Here is a 23,416-nt window from a genome sequence, read left to right as displayed (position 1 = left end):
TTACAAAAGTCTACCAGTTCTTCGAGATTTTCTGGGCTGTCTGTCACGCACTGCTCTTTTAAGGTCTATCCATAGATTTTCAATTATGTTGAGGTCAGGAGATTGTGAAGGCCACAGCAAAACCTTCAGTTTACGCCTCTTGATGTAATCCCCCGTGGATTTCGAGGTGTGTTTAGGATCATTATCCATTTGTAGAAGCCATCCTCTTTAATTTCAGCTTTTTCACAGATGGCATCAAGTTAGCATCCAAAATTTGCTGAAATGTTATTGAATCTATTTTTCCTTCTACTCGTGAGATGTTCCCTGTGCCACTGGCTGCAATGCAACCCCAAAGCATGATTGATCCACCCCCATGCTTAACAGTTGGACAGAGGTTCTTTTCATTAAATTCTGTTCCCCTTCTTCTCCAAACGTACCTTTGCTCATTCCGGCCAATTCCGGCTCATTCCGGCTAGTTTCTACTGATGACTCTGATGAGTATTTCTTTATAGTAGAATAGTTTACCATAACTCCAGTGTCTGCCAGATCTTTCTGGAGGGATTGTGCAAACGTGGGTTTTGAATTGTTTTTCCTCACAATCCTGCGAGCTGTTCTGTCTGATATTTTTCTTGGTCTTCCAGATCTTGCTTTAACTTCCACTGTTCCTGATGACTGCCATTTCTTAATTACAATCCGAACAGAGGATATTGACATCTGAAAACGTTTTGCTATCTTCTTATAGCCTTCTCCAGCTTTGTGAGCATCAACCATTTTCAGTTTCAGATTTCTAGAAGAAATGCTAGAAGAACCCATGGTGCTGATTGTTGGGGCAAGGTCAGATGAGTCTGGGCATTTAAAACCTTTGAGATTGACATCACCTCGTCTTCCCAGATGATGATTGAGAACAATCCATGACACTGGCAGGTCTCAGCTTTGCTTTGCAAAGGGGACAGTGCATGCTATAAATTCTGCAGGGTGCCCAAACCCTGTAAATGATGGAAATAAAATCTAACTTTTGTTGTCTAATCTGTAATTTGATGCCTTTTGGAGATTTTTCCATCTTTCCTTGGCTTCTTTATGCACATTAATACAAATTTTTACCTGGGGTGCCCAAACTTTTTATCCCCACTGTATGTTACTGCATAACTTCTAAACAACTGGAGATATTTTGATAATACTTGGCCACATGTTACTTATATGTCCACTTAAAATACAGGATAGATATATAGGATAGATAATTTAACCCTTACTTATCTATAGGGTCAGGGTTTTTGTTTAAAGTCCCATGCAAATCAATGGGAAATGTATGTTCCCACATACCGTATATGCCGGCGTATAAGACGACTGGGCGTATAAGACGACCCCCAACTTTCACAGTTAAAATAGAGAGTTTGGGATATACTCATCATATAAGACTACCCCTCCTACCGCGATGTACGGTACCTTATATTTCCCCCCACATTAGGTAGGCATCATGTTCCCCTACATTAGGTAGGCAGTATAGTTCCCCCCACATTAGGTAGGCAGTATAGTTCCCCAAACATTAGGTAGGCAGTATTGTTCCCCCCACATTAAGTTGGCAGTTCCCCCACATTAAGTTGGCAGTTCCCCCACATTAAGTTGGCAGTTCCCCCATATTAAGTTGGCAGTTCCCCCACATTAGGTTGGCAGTTCCCCCACATTAGGTTGCCAGCTCCCCCACATTAGGTTGCCAGCTCCCCCACATTAGGTCGGCAGCTCCCCCCACATTTGTAGCCAGCTCCCCCCACATTAGGTCAGCAGTTCCCCCACAATAGTAGGCAGCTCCCCCCACATTTGTAGGCAGTTCCCCCACATTAGATTGGCAGCTCCCCCCAACAGACATACAGCTTCCAGCCATATACAGTGTATGGCTGGAGGCTGTATGTCTGTACTGCCCCCACAGTGTTCCGATCACCGCTCCTCCGGCCCGGGTCACCATCTACTGCTATGGCCTATGGACCATAGCAGTTGGTGTCGAGACCGGGGAGTGGTGACCGGATCACTTAAGATAGCACGACCGGTCACTCACCAGGCCCCGGTCGGCGTGCGTCCTCCTGCGGTCCTCCTGGTCCCGCGCTCCTCTGCCTCTATGGTTGTAGGCACGTGACGTCACTGACGTCCCGTGCGTATAACCATAGAGACGGAGGACCGGACCGCAGGAGGACCGAAGGAGGATCGCAGGAGGACACCGGGAAATGGTAAGTGACCGGCGAACATCCTTATGTTCCGAAAAGATTTTTCGGGACACAGAGATGTCCGGCATAGGAATACCTATGATTATCTGCCCGGGCCGGCTCCCGTGTGTGGCTGCAGGCGGGGGCCGGCCAGAGCAAGTAAAAACTAATACTGTATACTAAAAACGAGGGGGCCTCCAGCTGTTGTAAAACTACAACTCCCAGCATGCCCGGACAGCCTTTGCCGTGCTGGGAGTTGTAGTTTCGCAACAGCTGGAGGCACCCTGGTTTTTAGTATACAGTATTAGTTTGTACATGCTCTGGCCAGCCCCCGCCTGCAGCCACACACGGGAGCCGGCCCGGGCAGATAATCATAGATATTCCTATCCCGGACCTCAATACCCGGCGTATAAGACGACCCCCGACTTTTCAGAAGAAAATTCGGTGTTAAAAAGTCGTCTTATACGCCAGGATATACCGTAACTTCCGTACGGTTGGAGATATTTCAATAATACTTGGTACACACATTACTTATATGTCAAATAAATTGACCCTTACCTACACCCTTATTTAAAAAATGGGTCAGTCTGGCTTGCAAGCCACACCCCATCTCAGAAAGACACGCCCACTGTTTAAGCCCCACACCTTTTATTATCTATCCTTTTTGTGCATCGGTCTGGCTTGCAAATCACGCCCAGTCCCACAAAGCCAGGTCCCTTTCTATTTTCAGCTTACAATATCTTCTTCACAAATCAGTCCCACCTGAGGACAGGAAATGAGGATGGGACATAAGGACGGGATATGAGGTGGGGATATGAGGACGGGATGTGAGGTCGGGATATGAAGACGGGATGTGAGGTCGGTATATGAGGACGGGATATGAGGTCGGGATATGAGGTCAAGATAGGAGGACGGGATATGAGAACCGGATATGTGCTTGAGATAGGAGGTCAGGAAATGAGATCGAGATATGAGGATGGGATATGAGGACAGAACATGAGGTCGGTATAGGAGGCCGAGATATGAGGACAGGATAGAAGGTCAGGATATGAGGATGGGATATGAGGTCAAGATAGGAGGTCGGGATATGAGGATGGGATATGAGGTCGAGATATGAGGACGGATAGGAGGTCGGGATAGGAGGTCGGGATAGGAGGTCGGGATATGAGATCGGGATATGAGGTCGAGATATGAGGACGGGATATGGGGACAGGATATGAGGTTTCCTCCTTTGTTGATTTTCCTCCCCAACAAGGATTAGGAAGCAAAAACCGGGCAACGTCGGGTTCTCAGCTAGTGATTTATACAAAAAGCATGTTCATTTTCTGTCTTACAACCTCCTGCAGTGACTTGTTAAAGGGGTACTCCACCCTAAACTTCTTATCCCCTATCCAAAGGATAGGGGATAGAATGTTAGATTGTGGGGGTTCCAGCACTGGGGACAACCCCCCCACCCCCCCCCCCACCCACAGCGATTTCCGCTGCGGCAACCCTGCCATTTGGTGCACGGAGCGAACACCCCCTCAACACACCCCCGCAACACACCCCCTCCATTCACGTCTATGGGAGGAGGCGTGACAGCACGAACACGGAAGCAGCAAGTTTCTGTGTTCTGGACACCGCCACGGCCGGCACGGAGATCGTGGGGGTCCCCAGCAGAGGGACCACCACGATCTAACATCTCATAAGATGAGGTTAAGATGTTTACCCGTTTAACAGTGAAATTTATCAGAAAAGCTATTATCTTACGAGTTTCTTATATCTTAGTATCGGAATTGTCCCCGATGTAAATTTTTTTATATTCACAGTGCAATTCCCTACTATAATACTTGCAGTGGCTTCTAAGCAGAGTGTCAGTTTAAAGGGGTACTCTGGTGGAAAACGTTTATTTTTTATTTTTTTATTAACTGGTTTGTTACATTTTTTCCTATTCAGTGCAGCCTGTAGTTATTGTAGATATATATCCATGTGCTAGTGTGTGTTTTAAATTGTCTTTATTTTCTGTCTGGTGTTTTGCTTGATGTATTCGTAATAAAGGCTATTTCCTTTTACATGTATATTTCTGGCTTTTTCCTTGCTGTCCTTCTCTTTTAATGATTTTTAAATTGTATTTGCAAGCCTGTCACACCCAAACTTTAAAGGGGTTCTCCGGTGGAAAACTTATTTATTTTATTTTTTTTTTAAATCAACTGGTGCCAGAAAGTTAAACATATTTGTAAATTACTTCTATAAAAAAAAATATCTAAATCCTTCCAGTACTTATTATCTGCTGAATACTACAGAGGAAATTATTTTCTTTTTGGAACACAGAGCTCTCTGCTGACATCACAAGCACAGTGCTCTCTGCTGTCATCTCTGTCCATTTTAAGAACTGTCCAGAGAAGGAGAATAACCCCATAGCAAACATATGCTGCTCTGGACAGTTCCTAAAATGGACAGAGATGTCAGCAGAGAGCACTGTGGTCATGATTCAGCAGAGAGCACTGTGTTCCAAAAAGAAAATAATTTCCTCTGTAGTATTCAGCAGCTAATAAGTACTGGAAGGATTAAGATTATTTAATAGAAGTAATGTACAAATCTGTTTAACTTTCTGGCACCAGTTGATTTAAAAAAAAAAAAGTTTTCCACTGGAGAACCCATTTAAAGTTTGGGAGAACCCCTTTAAACACTAGACAAAAATAAACTGATGCAAAATCTGCATATCTATTTCATTTTTCTTCTTACTTGTATTTGAGAAACCAGAGACAGTAAATGCTTGTCATCTTCAAACATTGTGCTTAAATTTGGTCCTTCTCCACAAGTCTTCTCCTCCAGCTTGTTGTTGATAATGGGCTGTGTAAAGGCATCAAAATAAGAGTCTGGGACAAGGTTGGCTAAGGACAGAACAGTTTCTTGGAATTGGTTAACCACTTCAGCTATGCTGGCCTACAAAAATAAGAATGTGTGAAAGTTATAACAGATAGTGTATCCAGTGGACATATCATTTCTTCATATCAATACTTTTTCTGTAAACAACCTTCAACAGTAGACCCTATAAAGTTCATTTCTCTCCCTAATATTTAAGGCCCTTATTAAACGCTGCAGCTATATATTTGTCTTTTCTAGATGTGCACTGAATGTAAGACTGTCTTTAACCCCTTAAGGACGCAGCCCATTTGGGCCTTAAGGACGCAGACAATTTTATTTTTACGTTTTTGTTTTTTCCTCCTCGCCTTCAAAAAATCATAACTCTTTTATATTTTCATCCACAGACTAGTAGGAGGGCTTGTTTTTTGCGCGACCAGTTGACCGTTGTAATGCCATCACTCACTTTACCATTAAATGTATGGCGCAACCAAAAAAATACTATTTGTGTGGTGAAATGAAAAAGAAAACCGCAATTTTGCTAATTTTGGAAGGTTTTGTTTTCACGCCGTAAAATTTACGGTAAAAATGGCATGTGTTCTTTATTCTTTGGGTCAATACAATTAAAATGATACCCATGATAACATACTTTTCTATTACTGTTGTGCTTAAAAAAAATTGCAAACTTTTTAACCAAATTAGTATGTTTAAAATCCCCTATTTTGAAGACCTATAACTTTTTCATTTTTCCGTATAAGCGGCGGTATGAGGGCTCATTTTTTGCGCTGTGATTTGTACTTCTTATTGATACCATATTTGCTTATATAGAACTTTTAATCCATTTTTTATAAATTTTGGGGGGAATTAATTATGAAAAAGCATCTATTTTGGACTTTTTTTTATTTTTACGTTCACACCGTTCACCATACGGTATTAACATTTTATTTTAATAATGCAGATATTTACGCATGCGGCGATACCAAATATGTATATAAAATATTTGTTTAACACTTTTTGGGGGTGAAATAGGGAAAATGGGACAATTCACATTTATTGGGGGAGGGGGTTTTTCAAATTTTTTTCACTTTATTTTTTACTTTTATTTTTACACTTTAATAGTCCCCATAGGGGACTATATATAGCAATCACTCGATTGCTAATCCTGTTCAGTGCTATGTATAGGACACAGCACTGATCAGGGTTATCGGTCATTTTCTGCTCTGGTCTGCGGGAAGGTAGATCAGAGCAGAAGACGCCGGGAAGGCAGCGGAGGCAGGTGAGGGAACCTCCGTCTGCCGTGCTGGATGATCGGATCGCCGCGGCAGCACTGCGGGCGATCCGATCATCCATTTTAATGACCGCGATGCTGCAGATGACGTGATCTGTATTGATGACGGCATCGGAGGGGTTAATGGCGGACATCCACAGGATCGTGGGTGTCCACCATTACAAGCGGGTCCCTGGCTGCGATCAGCAGCCGGGACCTGCCGGGCATCGCTCCGATGCTCGCGGTTATGTTTAGGAGGGAAATGTACGTCCTGGTGCGTTAAGTACCACCTCACCAGGACTTACGTTTACGACGCTCGTCGTTAAGTGGTTAAGAAGGCTCCAAAACCACTCTTAAAGGTAACCTGTCATGTTATAAATGCAGTCATATCTGCTGATCAGACTAATATATACATTTTATTAAAAAAAAAGAGTAAGTATATTGGTTGAAACCTCAGCTTTTTCTATGCTTAGGAGTCCAGTGGGCGGTCCTAATTTGTAACTGACAGCGTATACATGCCTATGCAAGGAAGGACTCTAATCACTTGACTGCTAAACATAGAAGCAGCAGAGGTTTCAACCAATAATGCATAATTTAATATTATAAATTGTACAATTATCTTACCACAAAACTTTATATTAACCTGAAAGCTTTTCACAGTGACAGGCTCCCTTTACCATACCTAGCTAAAAGCCTCTAGCACTAGTTCCCCACTCTTGTAGTATATATATATATATATATATATATATATATATATATATATATATATCTCAGTACTCATGGTAAGTAGTGCAACAAATACCCTGCTACCTATAGTGTCATCTCCTTTCTCTGTAGATTTTTGAGCAGGACTCCCTCAATTTTTACCTTTAATGATTAACTGAAGTGAAACAAACCTGAAAATCATCCATGGAAGGCTCAAACCATAATGACTGAGTATCAAGATGTATCTCTGAGAGGAACATTGGTACCATTTCTTCTTCAGCAGGAGCAACGGATAGTGGAGCAGGAATTGCAGGCTACACAACACATATACAAAGTCAGTTCATTTATGACAAAATTAGGACAGGAAAAAAGACAAACATTAACAGACTGGACAGACTGAATATAAAAAGGAATCTGTCAGCTGCATTTACTGCTATGAGATGAAACACTGTTCAATAACTGTTAGGGTATAGAAACAAACTCTACCTTTCCTATTGCTGATGGTTGTTACCAAGCTGCTCAAGTGCCACCGCCAGGAATACCTTCTTGCTCACCCTCATCTCCCATCCCCTCCTTAACTGATCAACAGAGCCCTGGTACATCAGTCAAGGTGGGCCTGTGAGGTGAGGGTGAGTGAAAAGGCAAGTAAAGCTTTAGCACTTGAACATCTCAGCCCTGTCTTCACACTTGACTGAGAAACAGACAATTTTTTCAGTTTGCATGCAAGGTGAAGAAAAAGATGACCCTTTAGTATCCAGGCACTGGATCCAAATCACAGATAATGTTCAAATCCAATAAGGACTTGTTTATTAAAATGATTAAATAACAAAAATAATGATGTGTTTCAAATGTTTGAGCCCCCTTCCTCAGATTGTCAATTTTATAAGTTTAGCAACCACCATCAGCTCCAGAAAAGTATTTTAATAACATAGCAACTATTCAATGGTGTCTGAAGCCCCCACAAACAAAGAGGTGACAGATTTTCTTTAAAAATGATTATCTGAATGAAAAAAATTGCCTTCCATTTTTTTTCCCAGTAAACAGAGCCACTCTTGTACATAGATTGTGTTTGGTATTGCAGCTTTACCCCATTCAAAAATGAGGTTAATCTCTATTTCTAGGTAAAGGCCATGGGCAAGAGAGGTACTGTTGGTGAGACAAAATAGACACTTTCTTCTAACCCAGGAAAAAAACCTTTAACAGGGTATTTTTAGAATGACACAATCTTCATGTATTTTGCATTGATTCCTATAGCCAAACTGAATAAAGTTGGCTCATATGGATCGTTTTAGTTATGCAAACACAATGTAATGTGACTATTTGGTTTTATAAGTAGTAAATTGTTCTCGGCTTAAAAGCTTTCCTCCCACATTCTAAAACATAATGATAGGTTAATATGTGTGAGATATATATATGTTACTAGTGGCCATGCGGCCAGACATGCTGGCCACGGGCACACCTCTATCTCACCGCCCTGTGCTGTCTCCGGCAAGGGGGCGGCACTGCTTCATCCTCACCTTTACCGGTCTGCAGCCCCCCCGGCCGGCAGACACGCTCCTCACAGTGTTCCACACTCCTCTGTGCTCTCTCTCTCTGCTGGCGCACATGCTCCTACCGCACGCGCGCCGGCTCTCTTAGATTTACAGGGCCAGCGCACCAATAATTGGGCGCCGACCCTATAAGTATTCTAACTTCCCCTTGACCCCTGCCGGATCTCTGTTGCCTCACTGCCTCACCATGTATCTGTCCCTTGCTACGTATTCTGACTTTGCTCCTGTGCCGCCTGCCTTCTGACCTACTTGCTTCGTGACCAGACCTCGCTTCTTGCCGCTTTCCCTGACCTCCTGCCAGCCCTGACCTCGGCTGCCTATGGGGACGTGTCGTACCAGGGTGCCGCCTGCCGCAACAAGACCATCCTGCTTTGCGGCAGGCTCTGGTGAAAACCAGCAGTACCTTAGACTCCACCCCCTGGTACAGCCCACGGGCGCCATCATCTCCACAGGTCAGTGGATCCACCTTTCCTCAGCCATTACAATATATATATATTTCTATGTCTTTTTCACTTTTTCATAAAAATGCACTGGAGTTTCCAATTCTGAATACATGGGAATTATTGGTTCGCATTGCATTTTACTCTAGCTTTGTACATTATATATTTGTCAAGAGACGTAATAAGACAAGCCCTCACTATTCAGTATAAGGGTATAAAAGTAAATTGGAAGTCAAAAGGTTATTGAATATATTGTTACAGGCAGCTAATATTTGTCTGGCAAAGAAACAGGGGCCCAAAAAGTTTAGTATGGCAAAAAAGTCATATTCTGCAAGCATACTCTACAATTTGCACAGCTAAAATATAAATCTTCTGAATTCTGTCTCAACCTTTCCTAATAAAATACTGGCTACAGCTCATTTTATTACTAAGGCAATGAAACATTTAGCCATATACAATAAAACATTTAACCTTGTCACTTATATGACATCAATCTTTATTTGGCAAGATCCAAGTTCTTAACATTTAATATAGTAACAGCTAGGCGTTTTCTCTTTAATGGAATTAAACTTTCTCTTCAAGATGTTCATAAATTTTTCAGTCGCAACTAGTGCTATAGCTGCTAGCTTTCGGCATCATTCCAGATACAAATGAAAAAATATTTCATAACTATAACATTGGACTGTAAAAGTATAAGGCATTGGAGGATGTCTTAGGGACATAGTTGCATGCATAGATAAATCAAATTGCTACAAGTTACGCCTCTGGTCAGCTAAATATACTGTCTTATAAAATATAACTTTAGTGCAAAAATTATTATCATGAGTAATAATTATTATGAGTACCAGAATGATAGTACTACCACACCTTGAGCAACATTTGGGAACATTTTGCACTCTCATCATACAATTCTAGAATGTATTCATTTATTAGATTTTTACCCTATGACCTTCATTAGCTTGCCATTTATTACGCAATAACAAAAATGTATCAAATGAATGAATATAACATGCTATATGCAAACAAATGTATGATACAATCACAAACAGTGGTGCAGGAGATAAAGAGAGCCAAATCCTGCATTTGCTGAAAATTATTTAAAGGGGTACTCCGGCGCTAAGACATCTTATCCCCTATCCAGCTGTCACGCCCCCTCCATAGGCTTGCATTGAGGGGGCGGAGCGTGACGTCACGCAGGGCGGAGCCGTGACGTCACTATGCTCCGTCCCTGTGATCGCAAGTAATCAGACCCGGAGGGAGCACGCTCTGGGGGCTGATTCTAACAGGGTGCGGCGTGGAAGATCACGGGGGTCCCCAGCAGCAGGACCACTGCGATCAGGCATCTTATCCCTTATCATAAGATGTCTTAGCGCCGGTGTACCCCTTTAAATCCTGTATTCTGCATAATGTTCTGATTGGACCTAGTCCAAAGACTAGTTAGACCTATCAGGACCACATGTGTTTGCTGGGGCCACATTCATCATGCTGCAATGAAGAATGGTCTGTTGATCTAACCAATGACAGCAATGTCTTTTCAGTCATATTACCAGAACTAGAAAAAGCACATGACCAGGGGGCGCACTTTTAAACTTTATTTTTTTGAGTTTATACTGTCAAGATGCCAAAGTATAGCTTGACACTACTGGTGCGATTCATCAGTAAGAGGGTGCGGTAAGCATCTTCACTGTGGGTCAGGATATTTTTGGCAGTCATCTAACGCTACCTTTGCTCGATAAACCCTTCACCATATACTTGAATAAGATTATTGTGTTTTGCTCAAATCCCTATTTGGATCCGTGATGAATTGCCGGATCTAATGCAGGGAATAGGCTGGAAACAGAAATTGTAACATAGGGACTTTTCAAGAAAGCAGCAGGATTAGGCTTCAGCAATGGGCTTTACTCTTTTCTGGGGTAAATGCTCCATCTTTGTACGCTGAAACAGTGTATCTCATTCTAGGGCCCGTGCGGACCTGGCTAGTCACTATTGACAGCAATGCAGCCCACACAAAACTCTGCCAAAAGAATGAATATTCTGCAGGGGAAATAGAATTGCAGAATCCTATTGACTTCAATAGGAGGCTGCTGCAAAGTGGATTCCTTCCGAAATTACCATGTGGAAAATCTTAGTGTAAATGAACCATCAGAGTTTACCTTTCATATTCAATATTATGCTGGAATTAGCTGTCTTTATCTGCTGCACCACTCTTTCTGATTGTATCATACCTTCAGACTCTCCTACCTCTCGACAGCCTGTGTGAGCTGTCCCTTAAGGATTTTTCTCTACCTACAATCTGAGCTTGAGTGTAACCCTGTCCCTGCTACTATCTATATCACTGAGAGGGCAGAAAGTATGTCTGGTGGATTTATCTTATCTTTTTAGAAGTGGCAGCTAAATGTAGGGAATTTGTAATAAAGACTTTTTAAAAAGTTGCATTATTTTACATTTAGGAGACAAATTCAATAAAATAATTAGATTTGTGAAATGGTAAACAACAGCTATGTCCAACAGACTCCAATGAATTATAAATGGGCGCATCTGGTTCTGCTGAGGTATGTACTGTAGATTTGTCCAGAGCCTTAGTGACCAAGGGCAATTTAAAAAAAGAATGCATTCTATGTTGTGGCTTTCTATTGCAATGTCCATTTTACCTACTGTAGCTCAGACTAATTGTAAAATTACCGTACTACTAAGTCAACGGGATCCATTGGGAGCCAGTGGTGACCCAGTAGTAACTCAGAATGGCAAAGAGCATAATGGCAATGTTAACTTAGCCTTATTGTTGTAATACACTGTAAGAGAATGACAGGAATAGTAGTCGGGGATCACCATATTTCCCTAAGGTACCTATCATATCTGCCAGGTTTCGGGAAACCCATATCTTATACATCTTATACATAAAAAGATGGGTGAGATATGGCAAATCCAGGATAGTGTAAAATCTCTATCAGACCATAGCTGGTAAGAAACCTTTGTCAAAGTCCACTTATTGGCATGGATTTTTATGGACTGAAAGGCAGATTGGTAGTGGGGCCTTCCATTCCCTTACTGACCAGTTCATGTTTTTATTGTGGCCCAAAATAAGCACAGCTGTGGAAGGAAGCTGGTTACAGGGCTTTAAAAAAAAGGCATAATTAAGTCTGCAGACTAAGCCTGTGAGGAACCTGAACCTCTAATGGGAGTTGGAATCTGGGGGTCTGTAGGGTCTCAAAGTGGACATTTGACTTGTGTAAGTAGCACATTTTGATTACTATTTTGTTAAGCATTTTTAAGTGCAATTTTTTATTTTTATGGATTGCTGGACAACCCCTTGAAAATGACTTTACCTTTTTGTCTGCATCTTCCGGCTTTACCTCAGTATTCCAGGTCTGTATCACCTCATGAGATGGTGTGCATTTACATTTTTCAAACAGGCACTTCAGCAAGTATGAGACTGAATTAACAGCCAAAACATGCATGGTGTTCACTATTAAGTAATCAGCAAGCCGAATAAAGCTTAAGAAGAAAAAAGTTTAATTTAATTTAATAACTGAACTATAAGTTGTGGTAACAAAATTACAAATTTATACAAAGAGAAAAATATTTCCATATACAACCAGAAACCTAGGGGCAAAAATCTGACACCATGGCAGAGGGTTATCAAAACATGTGCAGAGAAAAAGCTGACCAGTTGTCCATAGAAAACAATCACATTGCTTCATTTATTTTTTCAGAAGCAATCTGATTGCTATGGTCAACTTTTCTTTTGCGCAGGTTTTGATAAATCTCCAACCAAAACCTTAGAACAGACATTCAACCATCATGGACCGCAATTCTTACCTCACTGCTTATAATGTTTGTTACTTCCTGCTACATAAAAAGCAGAAAATCCCTCTGAGGCCCTATTGGTATTTACTGACTGCCTAATAGAGCTAAACTTCTGAAAAAAGAATACATTGTGATAGGGGGGCATTAATCATTGTTGGTGTTGGTGAGCTATTTTTGCTGAGGCAAAAAGGCACAAAACACAAAGACTTGTGAACCTTATAATACATTCTGCAAGTGTCAAAGTTGCAGGAATGTCAATCAAGCTCAAAAGAGGGTATTTACTTTGGACTGCTTCTGTTGGTAAGCAACTACCTATCTCTAATCTTACCTTCTCCATCTTACCACCATTAAAGGGGTATTCCCATTTGGACATTTATGGCATATCCTGTGATAGAGATGGGTCCTACCTCTCGGGCCTGCACTTATCTCAATATTGAGGGCTACCAAGCCCAATCAGGCCTGGTTGCAGTCGCCAGAGTTGATCAGGAAGCCAGAAACAGCCAGGCCAGCTGTTTATGCAGTTAGTGTAACTCCTATAGATGTTAAAGGGGTACTCCCGTGGAAACCTTTTTTGTTTTTAATCAAAAGTGCAAGAAAGTTAAACAGATTTGTAAATTACTTCTATTAAAAAATAGGAATCCTTCCAGTACTTTTTAGGGGCTATATACTACAGAGGAAATGCTTTACTTTTTAGATTTCATGACCACAGTGTTCTCTGCTGACCTCTGCTGTCCATTTTAGGAACTGTCCAGAGCAGCATATGTTTGCTATGAGGATTTTCTCCTGCTCTGGACAGTTCCTAAAATGGACAGCAGAGGTCAGCAGAGAGCACTGTGGTCGTGACATCAGAGAAATCTAAAAAGTTAATCATTTCCTTTGTAGTATATAACCCCTAAAAAGTACTGGAAGGATTAAGATTTTTTAATAGAAGTAATTTACAAATCTGTTTAACTTTCTGGCAACAGTTGATTTAAAAAAAAAAAAAGTTTTCCACGGGAGTACCCCTTTAAATGAAAGCTGCATAAACAGTGTAGCACCTTGAGTTGTGCCGTTTCCTCAACTCCGCAGTTACACAGTGACTGCTGAAGGCATTAATCAGAGTACAGACTTTAAAATCTACAACTTTCATCTTAAGACTGAACAGTGTTAATAATAGATTAATATATACATTTGTTTTTGTGTACAAGTTAAGAAAAGTACATAGCTTGCAAATGTTATAGTTGTTAATAGATCATGAACTGACCATGTCAGCCGTCTGCAGTGCGTCCTCTTATTGGCTTGCTCTGTGTAAGTCATTTTATCAGAAGATTCTCCAAACATGTCTCCATCAAAATGGGAAAGTGTCAAGACATCTGTAGCTGCAGGTTCTGATTGTGTATTTATCAGGCCTTTAGGAAAACAGTTAAATATAAGACAAACATATTTCCTTATACAGGAGAATAGAGCTGAAAATGTATGCAATAAAAAAATAATACCACGCATTTTGAGAAATGTGATGAGAGGAGCAGAAACAACCTTGCTGTTTCATATTACAATTTCTTTCTATGGATGTAAAGTTGTAAAATTGCCTCATATTATGATCAAGAGATTCGGTAATAATCTCATAAAGGTATGGTCTGCTTTGGACAATCTCAGCTAAAAGGATCCCCCACAAATAAACTGGTCAAAGGATGTTCACATGGCGAGACCCTCAGCACTCATCTGTAATTCTTGCTTAAAGGGGTACTCCGCTGCTCAGCTGAGCAGCGGAGTACCCCTTTAAAACGTTTAATACACCACAGTGAAGACGATTTTTCACTACAAACATGGCATCATGGAGGCCATACTCGAGTTATCACCCTACACTCCAGTGAACTGAAGGTAGTGGATACTCAAATATAGATACAGAAACAGTGAGTGCAACAAAGAGTGAGCATGCTTACAGTGTAGATTTAGGAAATTATATTACATTTGAAATGTCACAATACCTGAGCTCTCAGAATCAATTATGTAGTCATCCGGTGTAAATCCAGCCTCCAATAAAGCAGTTCGACTAGCACTCCTGACAACTTCTTTAGCTAGGTCACGGAACTCGGATAGATGGCTGGCAACCTAAGAAAAACAAAATGACATTCATTTTCTATTGATATTTGGGAAATATATATATATATATATATATATATATATATATAGTATCAGTGAATAAACTATAAAATTGTGTGCAAAAGTACACAATACCATAAGATATACCTCTTCTAGTTGTTTGAATTGAATGTCTGTGAACTCTTTTAAAGTATATGTGCGCCCCTTCTCCATGCGACACAGACCCATGTCACTGATTCGGTAACACATTTCTTGTATATTGAGGAGAGCGGGGCGCAAATACTGTAGGGAAATAAGACAAGAATGACATGTTAAGCCAAGCCTTTCTTCACTATTCATATGAATGAAATAGATAAAGAGAAAATATATAGTACATATCAATTGCATATCAATAAGCAGCTCAGCTATATACATAGGCATTCAACGTATTAATTGGTCAATGTGGGATACATAACATACTGAATTAACAATGAACAGATTCTCCTGCAGGGCCTTGCGACATTCACTGATTTTCTTGGCGCGCACATTTTTTCTCCATACAGTGAAAGTTTTCCACTTTCTAAAGAGAGCAAAGGTAGGAATATCCTTCAGTGCTTTATGATAAAGATATTCCTGTTTCCAGCGCTCCAGCTCCAAGAATAATACATCTCCATTACATATATGCGTTACTCCTCTGTCACTTATGGTGTAATAGTCATGTTTGTTGATGTTTTCATGGCTTACAATTCTACATCAAGGAGACAAAAATATTTGAAAAAATTGTTTAAAAAAATGAGTGAATGACAACTTGATATTGATATCGCTATAGCAAACAATGTCATTATTTATTCCATGCTGCAATCGTAGCACTAATGACAGGAAAACATGAATAATTTATCTGCTTGTTGTCATAGATTTTCCATTGGACCGAAATGAACCAGGTCTTTAACATCTCTAAATCACGGTTAAATTGGCAGAATTATGGTTGCATGAACTCCAGTATTGGACAAATTATTATAGAATTCTCCTGAGTGATTTTTCTTGTAGCCAGGGAAAAACAGCTACGACTGGCATAAATAAAAAAAACATGAAAAATCAGGCACAAATTTCTAAGCATATGCCTGATATGTGGTTACCAAATACCAACCTCTTCCTAATTCAACCAAATATTTTAGCACAATAGACGCCTCTGAGTGTATTTTATAATGTCTTTTCTATGTACCTTAGGTTATATGGATCATATTCAACAGAAGACTTTGGAACAGCAGGGGTCATATAAAGAAACCCCAATTTTTTATTTGCCAGTAGAATACTGATAATCTGCAGAGGGTCTGTAATGTTTGCCTTTATGACATCTTCTGCACTCTCATACAACTTAGATGGAGGTGAGGAAACGCGTTTGTAAGAGCTAGGTCTTGAAAGAGATGTCCTTGGCTGTTTTGGTGGAGTAGGCGATATGGTTCTACTAAAGTCCATCTGTAACTAATAGATAGAAAAATATATTCAAAATGATGATAAAATATTACAACCACTGCAGTAAACAATGTCATTAAAGATAACAACTATATAACCGCACAGTCTGATTAGCGTCCAGTATAATCTGTATAAATACTGGTGGGGTGCTAAGTCTTGAACGAATAACATACAATCCAAAATATCAAAGAAGGGTGAACTTGCACTCACCAACCATGTAATGTGCTTTTATCCACGGGACCTCCGTGCGGCAGGGAGACTTAGGGATGAGAGCGCTCAGAGGCTAACAGCCGTTTTCGCACACAGCTGTGTGCTTCTTCCGGCCTTGAGGCCGGAAGAAGCACACAGCTGTGTGCGAAAACGGCTGATGGTATAAATAAGAGCTGAAATTGCGGAGAGACATGACAGATACATCTGAAGAAGTGGTACATGGATCCAGATTTATTAACCCTGATTTTTTGTGATTACAGCCTAAATTGCACTAATCTTCTGCATCTTTGTGTTAAACACATTTATTGTGTGTCGTAGACACTGTTTGTGCTTTACTTAATAAGGAGGCATAGCTTTAAGGAAGCAAGGCCTCATAAGGGAGGGAATTGGCCCAAAACTTGACATGCTGTATTAAGCTGTGTCAAACACCAAGGAGCAGATTTTTTGAGACAACTTCAAGCTAGCATAAAAGTCAGACAATTTCGAAACAGGAATTACACAGTCTAAGACTGCACCAAATTTTTAAGCAACCTGAGCCACTGTGATAAATTTGCCTCATCCATATAATGTCTATGTTGAGTTTATGATGTGTAGCTTTTAAAGCACATTGATACATTTGGGCCATGGTGTGCTAAATTTTGAAAATCAACTTAGATATTGCTTTATTTAAGCTGAGGGACAAAATAGGAGCAAAAGTGAAAGTATAGATTTACGCTATAAATGAAATTGCTTGTGACTTCTCACCTGTTTTTCTTTTAAGTCATCTGGAAGGTCAGGAAGCCTTACAGTAGATGAGACAGCTCGTAGCTTCTTTTCTACAGAAGGTGTACGTAAAAGTATACCTCGACTTATTAGATCTTCTTTATTCCTTTGGTATATATATTCAGGTTGATTTTGGTCCTGATATGTTTTCAATACAGGCTTTATGCATGTTAGGGAAAAAAATAATAATAATGGACATGTGCAACATGTTTTTATTTTTCCAAATAAAAATCATATAACTTTATTTAATATAAATCAGTTGATGGACAGGACCACTCCTACCCAGGAATAATGTGTACAAAACCTTTCTATGACAATAAGAACTGAAATAAAATGTTCAGGCAGCAGTACAACAGGAATACAAGGGTTTTAAAAACTCTCCCAAGTAGCTTATTTAATAGAAAAAAATTACATTCTAAGCAGTAAATGGGCACTGTCAGATACAAAAACCTTTTATATGTTATACATCTTGGCAAAACATCAACCTTTCTAATATACTTGTACTTATAGGGAAATGTTATTTCCTTTTTATAGAAATCATGGTTTATAAAATCATGGCTTTGAAGTACAGGCATGGACAAAGTCCAATAGGTGAGGTCGGGCTGATAGGACAGGAGAGGGCACAGAGGAGTACTATCAGACAGGAGAGAGCACAGAGGAGTACTATTAGACAGGAGAGAGCACAGAGGAGTGCTATCAGACAGGAGAGAGTGCAGATGAGTACTATCAGACAGGAGAGAGCACAGAGGAATACTACCAGACAGGAGAGAGCACAGAGGAGTACTATTAGACAGAAGAGAGCACAGAGGAGTGCTATCAGACAGGAGAGAGCACAGAGGAGTACTATCAGACAGGAGAAAGCACAGAGGAGTACTATCAGACAGGAGAGAGAACAGAGGAGTGCTATCAGACAGGAGAGAGCACAGAGGAGTACTATCAGGCAGGAGAGAGCACAGAGGAGTACTATCAGACAGGAGAGAGCACAGAGGAGTGCTATCAGACAGGAAAGAGCACAGAGGAGTGCTATCAGACAGGAGAGAGCACAGAGGAGTACTATCAGACAGGAGAGAGCACAGAGGAGTGCTATCAGACAGGAAAGAGCACAGAGGAGTGCTATCAGACAGGAGAGAGCACAGAGGAGTACTTTCAGACAGGAGAGAGCACAGAGGAGTACTATCAGACAGAAGAAAGCACAGAGGAGTGCTATCAGACAGGAGAGAGCACAGAGGAATAGTATCAGACAGGAGAGAGCACAGAGGAGTTCTAGCCCCATATAAAACATTTTGAATCTGGCAGGGCCAATTTAATATTTATGGCACATCTATCGCAAATGTCTGATAGATAAGTGAGTGTCTCACTTTTGATTCCTACACCATGAAAAAGGGTCAACCACCCCATCCCCCCTTTCTGTGTCAAGCATGGCAGTCTACAGATGCCAAGAAACAGAGAAGGAAAGAGCAGGATAGGTATGCATGTTGTATTTTCTATTACAGTCTATGGAAGCTAGGGGGACAGCCTAGCTAGTAACAGCAGGATGCCAACCTATCAGGCAATTATGACATATTCTACAATTTTGCCAAATAAGTCTTTTGTTGGAAATTCCCTTTAAACAGCTACAATATTTAAATGTATTCATGAGACCTAACATTAACCTAATCTTCCCTTTTAAGAGTAGCAGGGACATGTTGAGAACGTGACTTGCTTTGGAGGATATGCATAACATATATAGCTCACTGATTTCAATGGGCGCTGTGTAATGTGTCATTCTTCCTGTCACTAAAAGGCCAATAAGAACAGACCTTCAGCAGTGGGCTAGTCGTCAGGGGCCCTTTAAGAAAAGAAGGGGCTCTCAAGGCTGAACAAACCCTTGAAAGACAGAATTAAATAAAAAAAAATGCCAGGACACACTTCAGGACACACTTCTTCTAGAACAATCCAATACGAAAAGACAGGGGTTCCAGATCCACCAAAAATTGTTAAAAATAGGTAACTTTAATTCATATCATATAAAAAAAAATGATGAAAGGAAGACTCACATAACAAAAAAGTGCTCTATTGAATTAAAAAACCCACGTCCACTGACGCATTTCGAACAAATATGTTCGAAACGCGTCGGTGGACGTGAATTTTTAACTCACTAGAGCACTTTTTTGTTATGTGTGTTTTCCTTTCATCATTTTTTTTAATATGATATGAATTAAAGTTACCTATTTTTAACAATTTTTTGGTGGAGCTGGAACCCCTGTCTTTTCGTATTGGATTGTATCAACCAAGGATGTGGCTTGGCTCTTGTTTCCTGTGCTCCCTGCAAATGGACATCTTCTCCCTTTATATACCGGCCAATGGTGAGCTGAAAGTACAAACCTTTTTTTTCTTTTTCTTCTAGAACAGCCTTTAATAGTATAAACATTTATTGTAAGCTGTGGAACATTAATAGTGATCTTACCAGGGGTTCCAGTTTAACAATCTGTTGTCTTTTTCTTGTTTTAGCTTGTGCCTTAGTGTCATGAGTAAACAGTAACGCCTCTGGATTTAGTACTATCTGCTTTGGAGCCATAGAGATTATTCTATCTTTTAATTTGCTCAAATCTGGTCTATGAACCCACTCCAGTGGCTCCAGGCCTGGTGCCCCGTTTACGTGTGGTGGTGAAGATATATGTGGAGATCCATATGGAATGTTGGCTGACATTGTTACCTGCAATACAAAATTTATGAAAATAGAAATTGGGGTAGATTTATCACAACTTGTGCAGGGAGAGAAACAATGGAGTAGTTGCCAATAGCAACCCATCAAATTCCAGCTTTCACTTTCCGGGGGCTTTTTAAAAATGAAATCTGGAATGAAATCTGATTGGTTGCTATGGGCAACTGCTCCACCGTTCTTCTGCACAAGGTTTCATAAATTGTATTCAGCTGAAAAAATGTGGCCAATAAAAATAAGTGCATATCTTGCAAAAAAAGAAAGAAGCTTGAAAGCTTGTACAGATAAAGTAAAAGTAACAGATAACACTCGGCACCACCCACACTACGATGCACCAATCACCCTTATAGGAGAAAAATGATACGGCATTGTGACATGTAGGTAAATTAGATGGTACTACGCGTATAGACTCCAGTAAATCAACCAAAACAAAATAAATTACAGAGAAGTCACCATAGATAATCCTGCAAAGCGCTTTTATTCCAATTGGAATATTCAAGCAACAAACACCTCTGCAGGGCAGAATGCTCAAGCCGGCGCACTCAGCATTTCCCCGGGACCGAACATGTGACCACTACTGGCCAATGATATCCCGGTTAGTTACGCTTCCGTAACTAACAGGGATATTCTTCAAACAAGTTAACGTTTCAACGGGGCGGGTTTAATATAATTACTAGGGAGGGGAAAGGATGAGGTAGAGGAGGGGGTGAGAAGGACTGAAGCACGGAGGGACTGGAAGCTGGAGCAAGGCAGAATGGGGGATTTACGTCATCCTCCACACCACCATAACCCGGAAGAACCGGGAACTTCGCGGAGCTGCAGCGGGAAAACGGCCAGACCGACTTCTGAAAGAAGGACATTGATAGAAAGGTACAGCCGCGGGGAACATTTTGGGCTAAAAGAATTGTGCACCATAGTACTCCTTTAATAAGGTTTTCTTTTGTGTGTTAGTTGCAGGAAATAAGCGTTATAAATATCTGAAAAAAATACTTTTAATCTGGCATGGGGTATGCTCATGTGGTGAGGGTGTGATGAGGGCAGATGTTGTTACCCCAGGGGAAGATGGCATTTATCCCTTGTGTTCGTGAATCCAGGTCATGGTTTTACCTCTACACCACCTGAAGGTATACCGTTGGATCCTGGGCTAGGCACGGGGGCAAATAATGACTCCGATGCCAAGTTACGAAAAAAACGGCAGCTTTACTGAGTCAGACAGGTGTAACAGTCTATACAGCTTGGCTAGGCTCAAGGAGGTGTCCAGTGACTTCAGAGACCACAGGGCTTGCTGGGACTTATAGTGGACTTGGACAATTTGATGCAGGGCCACGCTGACTTGTGACAGACTTGACTTGGACTGACTTGACTGAGACTGACTATGACAGACTTCACCCTGTTTGTAGCTTACCAGGTTTGGACTTTCACCTGTGGGGTAGTAGACTTGTGGAGTCGTGGCTGCGTGGTAGGCTTTGGGGCTTCCTAGGAAACCAGACACTCTCTCAGGACTTGACCTCACTGCAGCTCAGCAAAGACTCAGAGAAAAAGAGGAAGCACCACCCAGGGCTTATATGGGGGAGACTCTGGAGGGGTCCCATAGGTCACCCTGTTGGTCACATGGTCACTGGTACCTTCCCCGGTTACAATCACATGACAATAATACCTAAAGGCATACAATAATATATGTACTTTACACTAAATAACATAGGCACTTAAGATGATACATAGGACACAAGTACAGGGGGGGCAGAGGTTACTGACATGGAGTCTGGGTACAAGGGTACAGGGGTACAACTCCTGTACTGGGCCACCACACTCATGAATGCTAAGTAGTCATCAGGGCAGAACCAAGCTAAGACTAGTCCCGACTCAGGTGTGATTGACAGGTAAAGAGGCTTCTAAGTCCTGGCAGCAAGTCAATAAAGTCTTTAGACAGCAATTACATTTACACAGCATACTTCCTGCAATCAGCACACAGTAGGAAATCGTACGAAGACATCTATTATGCCCTGCCCTTCATTTATGTTCTCAAATGTGTTGACAGGTTCCCTTTAAAAAGTACAATTGCTCCTACAACAAATAGGCCCTCATTTAGATATGTCAATGGAAAGAAAAAAGTTATGACTCTTAGGGTATGTTCACACTACGGATTATGAGCGGAGATTCCGTTCTGGCAGCCGCTGCCGCAGCACTGCGCCGTCACCATTGACGGCTATGCAGTGTTCGCGGACTTCCGCGCAAAGAATGAACATGTTCTTTCTTTGCACGGAACAATTTCAGTGGCGGAATCGTCAGCCGCTGAAATTCCGCAGTGTGAACAGCACGTAATTCCGTTCGCGGAATTCCGCTCACGGAATTCTATAGGAATTACGTAGTGTGAACATACCCTTAGAGGAAGAGGAGGGGAAAAATGTAAACACCAAAAAGAAAATTGGCCACAATTGCACATCAGCAACTTTAAACCAACAGCGGATCCGGTGTGTGTAAATGCACCACTAGGGAAGAATTCTTCTGTACATACTGGGGGAGTTTAACAAAACCTGTGCAGAGGAAAGGTTGACCAGTTGCCCATAACAACCAATCAGATCACTTCTTTCAGTTTTGAAAAAGCCTATGAAAAATTAAAGAAGCGATCTGATTGGTTACTATGGGCAACTGGTCAACCTTTCCTCTGCACACGTTTTGATGAATCTCCCCCAATGGCCCAGATTTACTATTGTAAACCCGACTTGCTTTTGTCAGGTTGTGTGCCTAAATGTGCCGCAGTGTGCCACAAATTCTATTTGTGCCAAAAATTGTGATGCAGAGTGCCAAAATAAACCTACAAACCCATTAAACTCGGAAAGAGGAATGCACGGCCAGTAAAGGGGTGTGTTCTCACAAGCCAACCTATTTACTATTTAAAGGGGTATTCTGCTGCTCAGCATTTGAAACAAACTGTTCTGAACGCTGGAGTCGGGAGCTTGTGACATCATAGCCCCGCACCTCATGATGTCACGCCCCACCCCCTCAATGCAAGTCTATGGGAGGGGGCGTGACAGTCATCACGCCCCCTCCCATAGACTTGCATTGAGGGGGTGGGGCATGACATCATGTGGGGGCGGGCTATTACATCACGAGCTCCCAGTGCCGGCTCCAGCGTTCAGAACAGTTTGTTCCAAATTATGAGCAGCGGAATACCCCTTTAATCCTGCAAATATATGGCTGGAAAGGCTGGTCAGATATGTGAATCTCCATAGTAAAGTGGAATCACACAAGTCTAAAACAACATTCCACACTTATAAAAACCCAAGACTCTCATTAACCTGTTCAGGTTCTAAAGGACGTAGGGCGTATGGATACGCCCGTGGAAATTCCGGTCCCCGCCGCTAGCCGGTTGGGGACCGGACCGGGATGCCTGCTGAAATCATTCAACAGGCATCCCGGCA

General features: G+C 41.4%; 1 protein-coding gene across 4 annotated transcripts in view; it reads right to left on the bottom strand.

Annotated features, from left to right (window-relative positions):
- DNAH6 (dynein axonemal heavy chain 6) overlaps positions 1–23,416 on the bottom strand; it is a 400,640-nt gene that overhangs the window by 292,635 nt on the left and 84,589 nt on the right. For 3 of the 4 annotated variants that reach the window (XM_056568811.1, XM_056568814.1, XM_056568810.1), the window contains 10 exons: positions 19,740–19,988; positions 17,276–17,452; positions 16,071–16,330; positions 15,329–15,596; positions 15,017–15,151; positions 14,755–14,878; positions 14,031–14,175; positions 12,307–12,475; positions 7,182–7,304; positions 4,899–5,099 (listed from right to left, as the gene is read on the bottom strand). In XM_056568811.1, the coding sequence (XP_056424786.1) occupies positions 4,899–5,099; positions 7,182–7,304; positions 12,307–12,475; positions 14,031–14,175; positions 14,755–14,878; positions 15,017–15,151; positions 15,329–15,596; positions 16,071–16,330; positions 17,276–17,452; positions 19,740–19,982 (1,845 nt within the window). In that variant the 5' untranslated portion in view covers positions 19,983–19,988. The remainder of the gene's footprint in view (positions 1–4,898; positions 5,100–7,181; positions 7,305–12,306; positions 12,476–14,030; positions 14,176–14,754; positions 14,879–15,016; positions 15,152–15,328; positions 15,597–16,070; positions 16,331–17,275; positions 17,453–19,739; positions 19,989–23,416) is intronic. The other variant, XM_056568815.1, reaches the window with a different exon arrangement.

The sequence above is a fragment of the Hyla sarda genome, chromosome 1 (assembly GCF_029499605.1).
Source record: "Hyla sarda isolate aHylSar1 chromosome 1, aHylSar1.hap1, whole genome shotgun sequence".
NCBI lineage: Eukaryota > Metazoa > Chordata > Amphibia > Anura > Hylidae > Hyla > Hyla sarda.
The sequence above is the reverse complement of the archived record's forward strand: the minus strand, read 5'-3'. Positions and strand labels throughout refer to the sequence as shown.